At 45.6% G+C, this 17,301-nt stretch overlaps 1 protein-coding gene across 3 annotated transcripts in view; it reads right to left on the bottom strand.

Annotated features, from left to right (window-relative positions):
• Positions 1–13,388: 13,388 nt before the first annotated feature.
• Positions 13,389–17,301, bottom strand: part of OBFC1 (oligonucleotide/oligosaccharide-binding fold containing 1) — a 34,902-nt gene continuing 30,989 nt past the window's right edge. For all 3 annotated transcript variants that reach the window (XM_008571498.1, XM_008571499.1, XM_008571500.1), the window contains one exon: positions 13,389–13,706. In XM_008571498.1, the coding sequence (XP_008569720.1) occupies positions 13,549–13,706 (158 nt within the window). In that variant the 3' untranslated portion in view covers positions 13,389–13,548. The remainder of the gene's footprint in view (positions 13,707–17,301) is intronic.

The following is a 17,301-nucleotide window of genomic DNA, read 5'->3' as shown; positions in this document are numbered from 1 at the left end:
ACTTTTAAGGTTGGTAACTCCATCCACTTCTTTTGGAAATGTGAGGCAAAGGAGCCCTCTGAGAGGCTAGACTGTTCTCTATCTTGACCTATATCTTGTTTTAGGTGTATCATATGTAAACATACACCACCCAGCTACAGCATAAGTAAAACTTTTTCAAGCTGTACGATTAAGATTTGTACAATTTAGGGCCGACCCCATGGCGCACTCGGGAGAGTGCAGCGCTGGGAGTGCAGCAACGCTCCCGCCGCGGGTTCGGATCCTATATAGGAATGGCCGGTGCACTCACTGGCTGAGCGCGGTGCAGACGACACGAAGCAAAGGGTTGCGATCCCCTTACTGGTCACGAAAAAGACAAAAAAAAAAAAAAGATTTGTACAATTTACTACTCATACATGATGCCACAATAAAAAAGTAGAAAAATCTTCATGGGAATGGTACACATGATAGTTGTTACCTCTGGGGCAGCAGGCAGGGAAGGAACAGGGTTGATCTGACCTGTATTTCTTTTTTTTTTTTTGTCTTTTGTCTTTTTCCGTGTCCGGCAACGGATCGCAACCCTCAGTGTTGCCCCCGCACCGGACCGGGGACCGGCAACGGGACCGCAACCCTCAGCGTTGCTCCCGCGCCTCGCTCAGCCAGTGAGCGGGAACCGGTCTGTATGTGGGATCCGAACCCCCGGGCGGGAGCGCCGCCACGCTTCCCAAGCGGCGCACTTATCCAGTGCGCCACCAGGCCGGCCCCCTGACCTGTATTTCTAACATTATGTTTCTTTAAAGAGATAGAGAGTAAGCGACAGCACAGAGGGGGACATACCATCACCTGTTTCATCTCAGTGGTATTTAGGTATCTTCTTTATTATTTTCTGTATGTCTGAAATATTTCATAATTAAACATGTTTAATATTAAACAAAATAAAGCCTGCAAAGACCAACTGCATGAGCCAGACCAAACCTCTCGGGGGTCACTAAACCATTCTTTTGGGTTCTTCTGGGACTGCAAAGCTGTTTAGGTAGGAGTTTTTGCTACTCTGACTCAGGTCTCCTAACTGTCAGTAAATACCTACTCTGTCTTTGCTGAGGGTGTGACATCATGTCATCCCACTCACTCAGCCCAGCATACAATATGACATTCATCACCAAAAGTGGCATTCTCGGGTCGAGCCCGGGGCACACTCGGGAGAGTGTGGCGCTGGGAGTGCAGCAGCGCTCCCACCGCGGGTTCGGATCCTATGTAGGGATGACCGGTGCGCTCACAGCGCTCACTGGCTGAGGGCGGTGCGGCCAGTCTCAAAAAGGACAAAAAAAAAAAGTGGCATTCTCAGTGCAGCCTTGGCTGTGGTAAAAATAAAGTTTATACATCAACCCAAATTTGAAGACACTCTTTGTTGGGCTCACAGTTTGGAGCCACCAGAGAGCCTGTTTCTCTGACCCTGAAAACAATAAAGTCTAGGGGCTAAACTCACTGGGGAGGAGCCTGGGTTTTCCACTTACTAGTTACAGGCCCTTGGGCATATTAGTCTCTAAGCCTCCATTTCCTCATCTGTAAAATGGGAATGATAATAGTATTTACGTATGTGGGTTTATGTGAAGATTTAAGTTAGCTGAGTGATTGTTTCAATAACCATTAGCTATTATTAAATAATTAACACTAGGTTGATTTTACTTTGAATGTTTTTCTTTCATTGTGGATTAAGTCTGAGCCCACAACATGACTAAACTGGCCATCAAGTCTCAAAGAAAAAATATTTCCAACTCTGATTCAAGTAGAAAAGGTAATCAAACATTGTCAAGGCTGCTGTCTCAAGTGCAGAGGTAGTCAAAACTTGCTTCCTGCCTTCAAGGAACTGACCTTTTTCTGTCCTTCATGAAAGACCCCAAATTGCTAAAGCAAACCTCAAGGGAAAAGAGAAGCGCAGAAGCTCTAGGCTGGTTCATTTCTTCCCTGCCTCAAACCTCAGGGGTAGGGCCCCTGCCCCTCCCCTTGGACACTGGTGTTGCCAGGGCAGCCTAGCTTGTTGGCATGGCAGGGTTGCTGTTTAAGGCTTGTTGCTTGAGGTAATCCTCCAGGAACAGCACCCTGCTGGTGCCTTTGTAACCCCAAAAGGGCTTTAGCAATGACTAATAAAGCCGTAAAGGATGAACACAGATCCAAGAAAATTCATTCCTTAAAGGAATATGATTTCAACTACTTTTCAATTGGTGCTTCTTGGTTTTCTTAAGTCACAAGCATTAAGTTTCTCTGTCTGAAATTCCAGTTCTCCCCTGCTGAGTTCTCCAGAGGCCATTTTCTCTGGGAAATCACTGAGACGGTCTTGGTGCCTAGAATGCGGGAGAGGAGCGAATTATCCCCAAGTCCATTTTCTATGTGGGTCTTTCCTTGCGTTACAGAAGATGTACACTTTCAGCATTCTGCTGTCACCAGTTCAGACCCCCAGAAATCTCCTGTGCCCCCTTTCCCTTCGATCAGTCTAAAGATCTTGTGGCACCTACTGTGGTTGGCTTTGCAGAACCTGGGAGTGAAACTGGCCTCTCCCACTCTCCTTCTCCAAATCGGTTACTTACCTCTCAGTTCTATTTCATTAATGTCTCTGACATCTGTCTCCCTGCCACTGTCCCAGCTTGGTCCTCCCCATCTTTCCCCTGATTACTGCAGCAGACACCGTCTCTCTGTTCTACCTGCCCCTGATCTTGTGCTCACGCAATTCTCCTCCAGTCTGCTGCCAACATATTCTCTCCAAAATGTAAATCTCAGGCCAGCTCTCAGCTTAAACTCCTTTAATGCTATTTAATGCTATTTCCAGAATAAATGTTCCTAGTACTGCCAGAGCTTCTGCATTGTCGAGAGAAGCAGAAATCTGGATTTTTATGTGAATCCCCCATTCCTTTCTTTGTTTGTTTTTAAAGTTATTATATTTACACATTAAAAAACTTATAAAACATTTCAATAAGTCTCTCATCCATCCCTGGCCCCTAATTCCCTATCTGAAAGAAGCTATTACAAGTCCGTTTCTTCTGCAGCCTTTTATACACACATGCAAACACAGACACACACACACACACGCACACCACCTTTTCTCTTTATACACATGGTAGCCAAGTTTTTAATTTTGATATAAAATTTTGGTTTGCTTTTTAAATTTTTGTTTTCTGTTGGTATAAAATTTTAAAACCCAGAGAGTCAAACAGAACACTTTCGCACTCCTGGGTGGGTGTGAGTCACGTGGGCAGGTACCTTATGACCCACTTGATTGGAAGCTCCCTGGAGACAGGAGCTTTGCCCTGGCAGCCTCCCTCTATACCTGGCATGATGCCTTACACACAGTTGGCACTCAATAAGTACACTGCCCATCCATGGAAACGTTTAGTAAGCACCTACTCTGTGCCTAATGCTGAGTCTGCCATAGACTACTAGGTGAACTGTGATGTGCGCGACCTCAGAGGGAACACATAGCAAGTTAGCTAAGTCTAGTTAAGTCTCGAGCCCCGTGGAAACACAACCAAACTCATCCATCTTCAGGCTCAGAGCCTGCCCATCTCCCATCTTTCTTGGTCCCCTGGGGCTACAACACATGGACAGGCATAGCAGATCATTCCTCGTTCTTGGGCTCGCCCTAACACGGGTCTGCTTGTGCTGACGGCCTAACCCTTGGCAGAGTGCTGACACCAGCATTCCCAAGCCAGCCGTCATTTCCAGGAGCGGAGTTTTCTGTCTCTTGCCCTTCACAAGGGCAAAGCAAGCAGGAACAGGCCAGAGACCACAGGCACAGAGTCCACTGACTCTTCCTGCGGGGCCGGGCCGGGCTGGGCTGGCTGCTGCAATGAGCAAGGCCTTTAAGTGCCTTCATGCTTGGAGAAGACTCGTTGCTCAGGTGGTTTTGGAATCTCCCATGTTCGATTCTATTTGCTCACTTGCCTGAATTCTGTGCACAGCCTGATGGGAACAGGGCCTGCGTTCATGGGTCACCTACCCTACTGCTCATCATGTACCATGGTTGCAGACCAGGGTGACCTTTTCAGTTGACGGTAAGGTGGACCCCACTGAGGAAACGTAAGAAACTCTTACCACATTTCTCTCCCCATCCTCTGAGGCAGTGATTTCCAATTCTGTTTCTGCAGTGATGCAGGACAGGTGGTTTTCAGTAGCAGCACACTCTGTGGGAGGTCATAAGCAATTTCCCTGGAACTGTCCTGTGATGTCATCCCGTTCTCTCCCACTCAAGAGCACATCCTGGAATGCAAGTGTTGGGGGCATAACCTTGTTCTAAGATGCACCTTCAATTTATTCTAATTGTAGTGAGGTATGAACCTTACTCCCCCAACTCAGGTGTGAGAGACTTGTCATATTCCTTTTTTTTTTTCTTTGTTTCAAGTTACTTTGGGGCTTGGAGCCCTCATCGTCTGGGCTGGTAGGAGAATTACACTGGTGGTAGTAGGATGGGGAAGGGCCTCCCTTTCCCTGGAATGCAAGAAAATCAAGGAGGTTGCATGGTACTTGGAAAATAAGGACAGGCCCACTCCTCCTGAGACCAAGGCCTCTACTGATCCCCAGGGCTCCAGCCTGCGTGTCCCATCAGGGAAGGAGGCTTGTGGCAGATTCCATTCCAAGCTTAGGCATGGGAATCTTGGCTGAAGCTGGGAATCCTAGGCAGAGGCTCTGACCCTCTGAGAGATACCACCTCTCCATAGAAGTCCTACCATCCTGCCACCTGCCACCAGGCTGTCAGGAAGCACATTCCAGTCTGCATTGCCTGGGGTCCACTAATCTCCAATCTCTCCCCAGGCTCCAGGCTTCCAGAAAACATAAGCCAGGTGGTCTACACACACAACTTCTGCATTCAGCCCCCAAAGCAGACCTTCCTGAGGCAAGGCTGGCTTCCTGCTTGGAAGGAAGAAATAGAATACAGGAAAAACACCCCCCCAATAACTCAATATATTCTCCTGACACCTAATTTACATTTGAATAAACTAATCATTCACAAATTTCAGTACAGAGCAAAATTCAGCACTTGTGACAAATTACTTGTGTCCACATTGGAGCTTAGGCAACACCACCGTTGCTTTGCTAGAAGAGCTGAAAAATAGAAAGATATTCCATCCTTGCCCCTGCTCTACTTCCTCTATGCACTGCTTGTCCTCAGAATAAAAACTATAGACGCTCCTCCCTGAGGGGCAATTTTTAGCCAAGAAGATTATCAAAAAGGATGTTGTCCAATGACCCAATTAACTGTACCAAACCCAGTCACCGATGAAATGAAATCATCAGCTTATTATGATAATTAGGCTATGTTGATTAAAATGGAAGCTGCATTGAGACCACTTCTATTACTGAAACTATCTTCTCCACTTAATTAGCACTTTCTTAAAAACACCCTTAGTTTTTCACATTAATCCACCTGAGGACAGTGTCACTGAACCAGAGCTGAATGGCCTCTGGTCTATGAGAGATCTGAGTCAATATGGTGACTGTTTTAAAAAGATTGCCGCCTTGATGTGTTATTATACGAGGGTACTTCAAAAAGTTCATGGAAAGATTTGTATTATCTTTTAATTCTATTTTTCCATGAACTTTTTGAAGTATTCCAGTATATTCTATTTGGGCAGGAATATAACCAAGCACTTGAACTAGCAAGCTGGGAATTTGCATGTTTGAGTTCTTCAGAGTGTTTATTCCAGCTACGTATTATAGGACCTCAGGGCGGGCTCTGGGCTGGTTCTGCAGCTGATACCATTGTGAAACAATATTACTGGAAGCAATGGTACTGTCCAGGGTAGAACCTTGTCTGTCTAGAGGCTCCCATGATGAAGGGATACTCAATATCACTCATACTAAAGAAACACAAATGCAAACAAAAACCAGAAATCATTTTTACTTGTCAGATGAACAGCGATTAAAAATATTGATAATGCAAAGTGTCCATGAGCTTGTGGGCAAATTTATGAGTAGACTCATAAATCATTGATAGAAGTGTACAATGGATCAGTCTTTCCTGTGGGTAATTTGTCAACGCATATTCAAATTTTTTAATGCTCATGTCCTTTCTCCTGGTAGTTCCATTGCTAGAAATTTAACATACAAATATACTTGCAAATGCATGCCAAGAAAAGAAAAAAAATCCAAGGATGTTTCCTGCGGAATTGGTTACAATAGCAACAAACCAGAAAACAATCAAATGTTTCTCAATAGGGGTCTGGCTAAACACATTATAGGACAGCCATACAATGGAATTATGTCACCATTTAAAAGAATGTGGTCAATCCTGCATGCTAAAGTGGACCAAAAAACCCTCCAAAATATAGTCTTTTAAAAAAAGCAATATGCATATAAAACACTGACATTTTTTCTGGAAGGATACATAAATTACTCTTAGCATGGTTATTTAAAAATAATCTTTTTTTTTTTTTTTTTATAAAAGATGACCGGTAAGGGTATCTCAACTCTTGACTTGGTGTTGTCAGCACCACGCTCACCCAGTGAGCGAACCAGCCATCCCTATATGGGATCTGAACCCGTGGCCTTGGTGTTATCAGCACCGCACTCTCCCAAGTGAGACACGGGCCGGCCCTATTTAAAAATAATCTTAAAAAGATACACAAGGGCCGGCCCGGTGGCGCACTGGAGAGTGCACCGCTTGGGAGCGCAGTGGCGCTCCCGCCGAGGGTTCGGATCCCATGTGGAGACCGGTTCCCGCTCACTGGCTGAGCGTGGTGCGTGCGCGACACCGAGGGTTGCGATCCCGTTACCGGTCAGTAAAAAAGACAAAAAGGAAAAAAAAAAAAAGATACACAATACCTGAGAAGTGGTAGACCATTTTCCCCCTTCTTTGTATTATTCAGTATTAAAAGTATATATATATATATATTTTTTTTTCCTTTTTGTCTTTTTTACTGACCGGCAACGGGATCGCAACCCTCGGTGTCGCGCCCGCACCACGCTCAGCCAGTGAGCGGGAACCGGTCTCCACATGGGATCCGAACCCTCGGCGGGAGCGCCGCTGTGCTCCCAAACGGCGCACTCTCCAGTGTGCCACCGGGCCGGCCCAAAAAGTATATATTTTTTAAAGAATGATGCTGTACATATGTAAAAGCTGAAAGATGTCTGTGAGACTATATTTTCCAAAATGGCCAGAGCCATATTCCCAGTCCTACGTGTCCTTCTAGAATCTTGCTACTCCCCATCAGGACGTGGAGTTTATTCCCCTCCTCTTGAAATGGGGAGGGACTTTGTGACAGCCTCAACAATTAGAATGCCATGGAAGTGACACTGTGTGGCTTCTAGGGCTACACACAAAATGGCCATATGCCTTCCATCTGGCTCCTGCTCTCCTTCTGGATGTCTGTCCTGGAGACCCAGTTACTATGCTGTGGGGAATCCTAACCTAGCCCACGGTGCAGTGTTTTTGAGTATATTCAGAGTTGTGCAAACTTCACCATTATCAAATTCCAGAACATGTCCATCACCCAAAAGAGAAACCCTGCACTACCTAATCCCCTCCTTCCCCATGCCTGGCAACTACTCATCTACTTTTTGACTCTAGGATTTACCTATTTTCTGGACATTTCATATAAATATCTTTTCTTTCTTCTTCTTCTTTTTTTTTTTTTGGTGGCTGGGCAGTACAGGGATCAAATCCTGGACCTTCGTGTTAGACATTTCCTATAAATGAGATCATACAATACGTGACCTTTTGTGTCTGGCTTCTTGCACTTAGCATAATGTCTTCAAGGTTCATTGTGCTGTAGCATGTCAGTACTTCAATCCTTTTCATGGCTGAATAATATTCCATTGTACAGACATCCCACTTTTTGTTTATCCATTCATCAGTTGATGGGCATTTGGGTTGTTTCCCCCTTTTTTTATTAGAAATAACTCTACTATAAGCATTCATGTACAAGTTTTTGTGTCGACGGATGTTGCCAACTGTCTTGGGGTCAAGTACTTTTAAATCACCTAAATATTAAATAATAAATAATACATAATAATTAAATGATACTGAATAATAAATGATACATAATTAAAATAATTCTTATTCATTAAAGAAGTTTCCCTAAGAGTAGAAACCTACTCCTTCATAGTAATTGAGATTTAATAAGGACCACTAGGTAGACCTAAAATTATAGAATGGCACTATCTCAAACCCAGATTTTTCACTAATTCACACAGCCCCTTTATTTACCAAACCAGTCTGAATTAATGAGACACCACTTTATGTCTCTGTCTAAAAACAAACTAGGGCTATTATGTGGTCTTCAAAATTCCTTTCTTTATGTTCCAAAATGAAAACCTACCATTTTAACTTGACACATTGGGAGGGTCTTGAGCCTCTTCAGGAATTTGGGGTTTGGTTTAGAATCTTGTAAGTACAGAGTCTTGTGCTGTGCTGGGACTTACCTGTTTGGGTTTACTTAATAAGTACATACAGCAGAGGTTAACAGATAATAGACGGCAAAAGTTCAATAAAAATAAAAATAGCCTGAATTTTAAAAAAATTCTGGATTACATGAAAAGCCACTTATGTGGCTTTGGGCTCATATTTAGCATCTCCCTCCGTTCAATATCATGCAAATAAGAATTCTATTGCAAGGTTCTTTCCATAGACACCATCCCCCCTCAGGAGGGCCCAGCTTTTCCCTCAGCACCTTCTGCTGGTATCTGCAGAAAGCCTCATCACAGTCTTTCTAGTTTGTCTATATGCTTCATGTAAATTTAGTAAGGAAACAGGAGGTGCTTCTTTGGGGCAATTGCTGTGGAGGCCAGTTGTGGAGAAGAAACCTCACTAATGAGAAAGTGCAGATGTTTTCACCAATGGAAAATTACAAGTTTGCTCGGTTTCGATCCTTGGCATCAAGTCCCAGGCTCCTCATCATTGAACAGACTGCTTTCCACTTGGCTTTCTCCCGGCCAGTGTCCTGGCACACCCTCAGAGGGGAGAATAATTAGAAAGCAGTCTCTCACAGAGAGGAGGGGCACTGGCAGCGTACCGGATGGGGATAATCATGGCTCTTCAAACAAACCCTTGACCAGATGGCAGCACCCTTTGTCTGCTTGCCTTGTGTGTGGGGTTCACACCTCCCGAAACATGTGTACACCAAGAGAGCTGGAGAACGTGTGCTCAGTTTCCCTCCTTTGTGGGGAGCCCTCTGGCTGGTCTTCAGTACAAGAGCAGTGACCTCACTGTAGTCTGCCCCAGGGGGTTTTCCAAGAAGCCTCCCTCATCTTCTCGGAGATCTTATGTTTCTGTGGAGGAAAGAGGTTTGTCTCATTCTTGGTTTACTCGTGATTCAGGTTATGTGAATGTGTGTGGGGGGGTGGGGGGCGGTGAGAAACAGCTTTACTATTTTTATAGAAGTGACACTTGCTAATTGTAAAAATGCCGAAGTATAGATATGTAGTTTAAAAAGCATCTGACATCTCACCTTTCCAAGGTCCTAAGTATATCACTTTGGCGAGCATTTCTAGTAATCTTTGTTTGATGTATATAATTATTCATCCAGCTTTTCTCAAATATATTTGTGAGCATGGTATTAATTTGTATTCATTCAGAAGCCACCTCTGAGATAAAGACTGGAGAGCAAGAAATTCATCTGGGAGGTGCAGCAAACAGTAATGGGGAGCAGGGAAGTAAGACAGGGAGGGTTAGGCTGGTGGCTATCAAGTTCACAGCTGCTGTAATATTGGGGACCGGGGAGGTAAGACTTGGAGGTTATGGCTGGTGATTATTAAGTTTGCTGCTTTGGAAGGTAGATGGCGCTTAATCCCATAGAGAAATTATACACAGAGAAATAATGCACAGGGAAGCAGTGTAGAACATGTGCCATAGCAGCATCTCACCTGGAGGCCGAGGGAGCGAGAGTATTTATGCCCAAGGGGCCACTGGTTGAGGCTGCTCCCAGGGGCTGTTAATCCTGAGCATTTCCAGCCTGAACAGCTTTCCAAGACACTGGAGAAAGCCCTCAGAAAGGGGGCACACAAGTGGCGTTGCTTGAAAGATGTGCCAGGCACTCTTCTATGTGCTGGGGACACAGAGGGAAATAAACCAGAGAGAATCTGCCCTCGTGGAGCATCCTTTCTATCAGGGAGACAGATAATAGTAAGAAACACATGGGGGTGTGTTAGGCAGTAACAAGCACTGCAGAGAAGAATGAAGGTGGGAAAGAGCTCTGGGAAGAAGAGAGAAGGGGTTGGGCACAGTCACGAAGAGGAAGGAGGGCAGGCCTCACTGAGGTGACACTCAAATAAAGACCCGAAAGAAGAGGGCACACATCGTATGGTTATCTCAGCGAAGAACATTTCAGGAAGAAGAAATAGCAAGGTCAAGGGCACCAAGGCAAGAACGTGCCTGGATGTGTGAGCAGCGGCAGAGCAGGTGAGGGGATGGCAGAGGGACGCTGGGCAGAGCAGAACCTTGCTGACCACTGTGCTGCTCAGGCTCCTGCCTGGAGTGAGACCCAAAGCCCCGGGACAGTGGAGCATAGCAGGACAGCTGCAGCTGCTGTGCTGAGAATGTCCTGGAGAGGGGCCAGGTGGACGCAGGAGCAGTCAGCAGGGGACTGCAATGCCCCACGTAGTAGCAGTGGAGCAATGAGAAGCAGTTAGATTCTAGAAATATTTTGAAGGTAGAGCCAAGATGATTTGCAGATAGATTTATGTGGGGTGTGAAAGAAAGAAGTCTATGAATTTGGCCTAAGCAACTGGAAAATGGCTGCCTTTTCCTGAATCAAGGAAAAATTTTAGATGGAGCAAGTTTGGGGTCAGGTGATTGGGAGCCTGGCTTTGGGCATATTGTCTGTTAGACACTTAAGTGGAGACCTCAGTAGGAAGTTGGATTTAGGGGTCTGAAGTTCAAGGGAGAGGTCCAACCTGGATATCAATTGGAGTTTGACAACATACAGAGGGTATGACCCACAAGGCTGTTTGAGACACCCAACAGAGCAAGCCAGATACAAAAGAGGTCTGGGACTAGAACTGAGCCCTGAGCCCTGAGCCCTCAGGGAGACTAAGGACCTAAGTAAGGAAGACTGAAAAGGAGCAGCCAGAGAGTGCAGTGTCCTGAAAGCCAGATGCAGAAAGTATCTCTAGGAGGAGGAAGTAGTCAACTGTATGTATGTGTATACATGCGCTACATTCACAAATACACACATGCAGAAACACACTCTGCATGGATATATACATACACACACGGAATTTTAGATCTGTGGTATTATATTATATAAACCCATCTCAAACTCGATTTTCTTCCCACTAAATCTATTGGGAATAATGCTCCACGGCAGTACTGTCTGCTCCATCATTTTAGTAGCTGCACAGTATTTCAATGTGTACATAGACCATAATTAACTTTTACCCCAATAAGTATTTTCCCCAATTACAGAATTCTAGAGCACAGTCACGGGCATCTTGTGCATTCATCCTTTCACACCTGTGTGGTCATCTCCTCGAGATAAACCCCACATGGTGGAATTGCTGTGTGCAAGGATATGCCTTTTTACATTCTGATTCTGGACTCCTTCCTGAGCAGCCCCACTAATCAAAGATGTATCCAAAGGGGGAAAAAAAAAAAAAAAGATGTATTCAATATGGAACAGCTGCTGACATCAAGGAAGAACTGCTGGGACATCCTTACAGGCAGACCCTACTCCACAGGGACCCTTCTGAACACAGGGAAGAGACAGGGCAGCCACCTGCATAGTCACTGTTAGAAATCAGCAAGGTTTGAGTGAAGTCAGAAAAACCAATGACAAGAAGCAATCTGCTGGTGGCAGCTCAGCCTGACACATCAAGCTGTAGCTACTTCTGAGTGTAAAGCCCATTCCATGTCCATGGACAGCAGAGCAGCTCTCCAGGCCTGCAGAATCTCCAGCTGGGCCACCAAGAGTTCATTACGTCAAGAGCAAAAGCAGCAGACGAAGGCATATGTGCCTTCTGCGAAATGACTGTAATTAATTCCAAATCTTTCTCCATGCTTGATTTTTGCTGGCTGGATTTGTCATTTCGCTGTTAGAACAAGCCTATTGCATACCTCAGATGTTTTTCCTTTACCTTGTCATTCCGAACAAAAGCATGACTCCATCACCTGTCTGGGCACATACCGAGTCTTGTCTGGATGGTGTCAGCACGTTCTGCACACTCAGCGGCAACCTTGAAAATAACATCTACTGCCTGCCAGGCATCTGGCTGACAGCCTCCATGATCTTTAGGGGCATTGAAGGACAATGTATTTAGTCATGCACCTCTGTAAGTTCAGGGAAATGTAGAGACACCTTCCAATTCAGAATGAAAATAAGGAAAAAATAACAACCACAGAGCCACACCTTGGATCCCTGTTTATTCCCATCTCTGGGTGGGTCTATAAACATCAGCCCAGGCTTCTGGCCCCACTGCTGGTGCTTGAGCCACAGAAACCGTAGGCAGCACACTCATCTGGGGAGAACTACTCCCCTAAAGCAGTTCTTAACTGTCAAGAGTGGCCCATAGGAATGCATCATCTGATGGCCTGAAGTTTTAACAAGCTTTAGAATTGTGTGGCCTTCAATCAGTCATTGTACAGAAGTTGAAAGAAATTTACTACACATATTTGGAACTCTTCAAGTTTAAGGCTGCTGAAATTCTATCAAGAAACTAGGAACATTACGAAGGATGACTGACAAAAGACATGAATAAAGCTTCCAGAGGCCCCTGACTGAGGCCTGAGGGATTGTGAGGGCCTTGAGGGTGGGTGGCCATTATGAACTCATTTTTTTATGTAAAACAAAACAAAACAAAAGAAAATTATTGATGCTGTTTTCAAGTATACTGTTTTTTTTTTTTTTTGTTTTGTTTTTATTTTAAGGCATATGTTCTACTAACAAAAGCTTAGGTGTTTCTATCAACAATTCAACCTGGTATCTGTTTCTGAAAACCAGTTGAAAGGAAGAGGAAAAGAAATATATAAAAATAAAAAGCATTTTCAAAAATGATCTGTATAAAATTAATAACAGAACCTGATAAAGACATTAGAAGACAAGAAAATGACACACTAATATCTCTCATGAACACAGATGCTGGTGTTTATGCCCTTCTGTTGTCCCCTCTCCCTTGAGTACAGATGGGAACTGTGACTTGCTTCTAACCAATAAAATGTGGCAAAGGTGGGAGAAAAAAAAAATTGTGTGGCCTTACCCTATGCTTTTCACCTTCTGCAGTGCATGGGCCTTTACCCTGTGATGTCCCTCCACCACGACAGCATTAAACCACCAACACTGTTTCCTCCCCCTTCTGCTCTGTAAGTGATGCCCAGTCCAGCCAAGAGGTCAACAGGCAGGGCTTTCTTGTATGTTGTGGCTGAGCTCAAAGTCACTGTATCCCAAGGATACAGTGGGTGGAAGGCAGCCAACATGATTTATGCCAGATCCCATTGTCCAAACGACCATATTTTAAAGTTTATTATGAGGTTACTGCTTCCAGACATATAAGCCCCCTCATGGTGTTTACAATGAGAGCCTGGGGGTGAACACCACCTTGTCTCTCTCCTCCTCAGCTGGACCTCCCATGCTGTCTGTGGGCCTCTGCTCAGAACGCCATGTAGTAGTGCTCCATGGTGCTGACGATGTCACTCTGGTCCTCCAGGAGCTCCAGCACCTGCTGCAGCACAGCCTCACTCAGGCCGGGGAAGACGCTCAGACGAGCACAGGCCAAGATGTGCAGGAAGTGGCAACCCTTCTCCACATCTGCAGGAAAAAGACAGGTGGCTAAGCGCGAACACAACTGTCAGAGCCGCCTCTGTCCAGCCCCTCTCCTGAATCAGCACCTGCATTTTGACAAGTTCCCCAGATGACTATTACACACATTAAGTTTGAGATGTACCTGTCTAGATTATCACAAAAACAAAACAAAAAACCTGTTCTCAGGCCCTCTGTGTCACCACAGTGACATGGACCCACTGCTTAGGGTCTCTGACCTTCAACCTTCAACGATTCCCAATCAGTGATTTTATATCCATAACTGAATGGAGTTTTAGAGCTTGATCAATGTTTTTCTCCAGTGCAATTTCATGTACAAGTGCATGTATTCAGTGCTGAACCTCTGGCTTCCCAGATGGCCCCCTCTGGAGACTCACAGCAGAGCCAGTTTGCAGTGGCCTCCATACTCTGCCTCCAGTGTCCTGATGTGATGGGGCTGCCATAGCAAGAAGCATTCCTACCTTTACCTGTTCTCATTTCTCTCTGCTGGCTCCCAACAAGCCTTGTCTATGACAGTTGTGTTCTAGTAACCTCTTACCCTCTACCCCAAACTAAGACTACTTGGTATACAATGATAAAAGTTGAGGGTTAGTAACTTCTTTCCTAGTTGAAATCAATGATTTAGAGCAGTGGTATTCATGCTGAGGGTGGTGACCATTAGGGAATCATGATATCAATTTTCATGGGTTGTAATTAGCATTCTTTTTCTTACCAAACAGACTAAAATAGACTAGAATAGAATATTACAGAATGCACTGCATTATAATTAAGATAAGTATTACTTTGTGAAACTTTATTTCCTATATATATATCTTATGCATTAGAATTATATAATTTATTGGGTCATGATGTAAAATGTATTTCTAATTCTGAGTCAAAGTCAAACATTACTAAATAGACCCTCCCTAATCTTCACACTTTAAAGCTCCATGGTCGGAACAGCTTGGATTCAAAATCTGGCACTACATACACTTCTAGTCACTAAGCAACTTCAGGCAAGTTCATTGATCTCTTTGAGCTCCAATTTTAATACATATTAACAGATCAAAATGTTTGAAAACTTTGAGGCTGAATTTCTTTCAGAAATTGCCCAGGGCCGGCCTGTGGCTCACTCGGGAGAGTGGGTGCTGATAACACCAAGGCCACGGGTTCGGATCCCATATAGGGATGGCTGGTTCGCTCATTGGCTGAGCGTGGTGCTGACAACACCAAGTCAAGGGTTGAGATCCCCTTACCGGTCATCTTTAAAAAAAAAAAAAAAAAAGCAATTGTCCAGATTTACATCTCTGTTTCTTCTAGTCCATTTTGTACCATCCCCACATTAAGGCAATTGGATTCTTACTCTAAGCCTGCATTAAATTTGCCTCAGAAAAGATTTCTCTTAGCTTCCAGTCAATATGGTGGAATAGATGGTTCCCAGCATCACTCTCTCCCACAAAACAACCAATTTACAACTATAAAAAAGCAAGCTGGGGCCGCTAGAGCTCAGGGGAAGAGGAGGAGAGACGTACGGAGTTCATGAAGGCAGGAGAAGCCACGATGAGAGAAAGAAAAAACTGCTCTGACAACTTTGAGCCCCGGACACTTTAAGGCTGGTCCTGCTGAGTGCACAGAGCAGGAGCTGGCAAAAGCCACAGCTGTGCCCTTTGGATGGAGTTGCTTGGAGGCTGTAGGGGAGAAGAGGGCCTTTCTGGCCCCCAGGCCAGGAAGACCACTAACAGGGTTCCCGTGGACCCACACAGGAGCAAGGAACCACAACAACTAGAAAAAGGAGCCATTCAGAGGCCGGTGAGTCATGGCAAGGGACCAGCACAGGGCCCTTCCTATGGGAAGTGTTCGTAGCATGGGTGGTGAGGGAGACGGGCCCACCGGGGGAATAGTGGGGCACAGCAAGAACAGCTGATCTGCCCCCTAATCAGCGTAGGACCACTCAGTGTAGACTGATCAGGAATACAGAACTGCAGGGGGTGCAGTTTACTGAAAAGACTCAGGCCCAGACCAGAGTTTCTGTACAACCCAGGTGCACTGGATCTCATGAGACTCAGAAGCACCTATAAAGTCAACCATTAAAACCCGAGCTGCACAAAAAGCCTTCCCCCAGGGAATCAGCAGCAAAGCAGCAATTTAGCTCAACCACAGAGCTCAAGTACTGGTCCCCACAGGAAGTCCCCCCATTTTAGAAGTAAGCAAAGGGCAACAAATTAGTTCCAGTGCAGAATTTAAATGATGGGAACAGCAAATAATCCAACACAGAGATGAAAGAAAAAAATTACCCACAACCAGAGACAAAGTTTGATATTAACTAGTAATGGTCTCTCATCACCAAAGAAAACCTATAAAACCTGAAAGGACTAGAAGCCACCTGGGCTACCAAGACAGGGAGGGGGAGGGGGAGGGGCCTCAGCCATGACCCTGACACCTGCAACCAGCCAGCAACGACCACCCAGCTGCTGCAGGAAGCACCCTGAGCTCTCACAAGCTGGGGTGGTAGGGGGCCGAGGGCCTTGGCTGCCCCCCCCCCCCCCACACCCACAACCAGCCCAGTAATGACCACAAAGCTGCTGCAGGAAGCACCCTGGGCTCTCACAAGCTGGGATGGTAGGGGGCCGAGGGCCTTGGCTGCACCCCCCCCAACACCCACAACCAGCCCAGTAATGACCACAAAGCTGCTGCAGGAAGCACCCTGGGCTCTCACAAGCTGGGGAGGTAGGGGGCCGAGGGCCTTGGCTGTACCCCCCCCAACACCCACAACCAGCCCAGTAATGACCACAAAGCTGCTGCAGGAAGTGCCCCGGGCTCCCGAGTTGGGGTGGTTGTGGGGTGTGGCAAGGGCTTCAGCCACACCGCTCTGATATCTACACCCAGCCAGCAATGACCAAGCCACTGCTGGAAGACCCCTGGTCTCCCATGCAGGAATGAGAAGTATCATCGGCCTTCCTTCTTCTCCCACCCTATTTCCTTCCCCCTTCCCATCTCCCTCTCCCCCTCCCCCCAGCTGCTCTGCAACAACATCACAGAACGTAAAAAAAAAAAAAAAAAAAAAAAAAAAAAAAAAAAAAAAAAAAAAAAAAATAATAATAATAAATAAATAAACTTAAAAAAAAAAAAAGCTCCACGGTTGGGCTAGACATGGCCTCTCACCATTGTATACCCAGCACCTGGCACACAAAAGCTGCTCCACACAGTCACCGAATGTTGTTTTCAGATAGAAAAAATGCTTCAGGCTCCAGGAAACTGCTTGAACGGGGTATTGCAGTGTTGAGCAAAGCAGGGTTTTACGCACCTTTGTAGCCCTGGGCAAGTCATGGCATCCCTGAGCCTCAGCTTTCTCACCTATGAGGAGGGTCACTGGGGAGGGGGGACCACCTCTGAGGTCCTTTCCAGCTCTGAGCTTGAGAGCCTGGTCCTGGGCTAACAAAGATTTGCTAAACTCTGACCTCTAGTGGCTGCATCAACGCATTGCTCCTCCCGACTGGGGTTACTGGTCTCCACATTTCCAGGCTGCTTCTTCAACACTTACTTACTCAGTAAAGATTTCCTGAACACCTACTACGTGTGCAGTGCTGAGCAAGGAGGAGCAAGT

Source organism: Galeopterus variegatus, unplaced genomic scaffold (genome assembly GCF_000696425.1).
Source record: "Galeopterus variegatus unplaced genomic scaffold, G_variegatus-3.0.2 Scaffold692, whole genome shotgun sequence".
In the NCBI taxonomy this organism is placed as follows: Eukaryota; Metazoa; Chordata; class Mammalia; order Dermoptera; family Cynocephalidae; genus Galeopterus; species Galeopterus variegatus.
The sequence above is the reverse complement of the archived record's forward strand: the minus strand, read 5'-3'. Positions and strand labels throughout refer to the sequence as shown.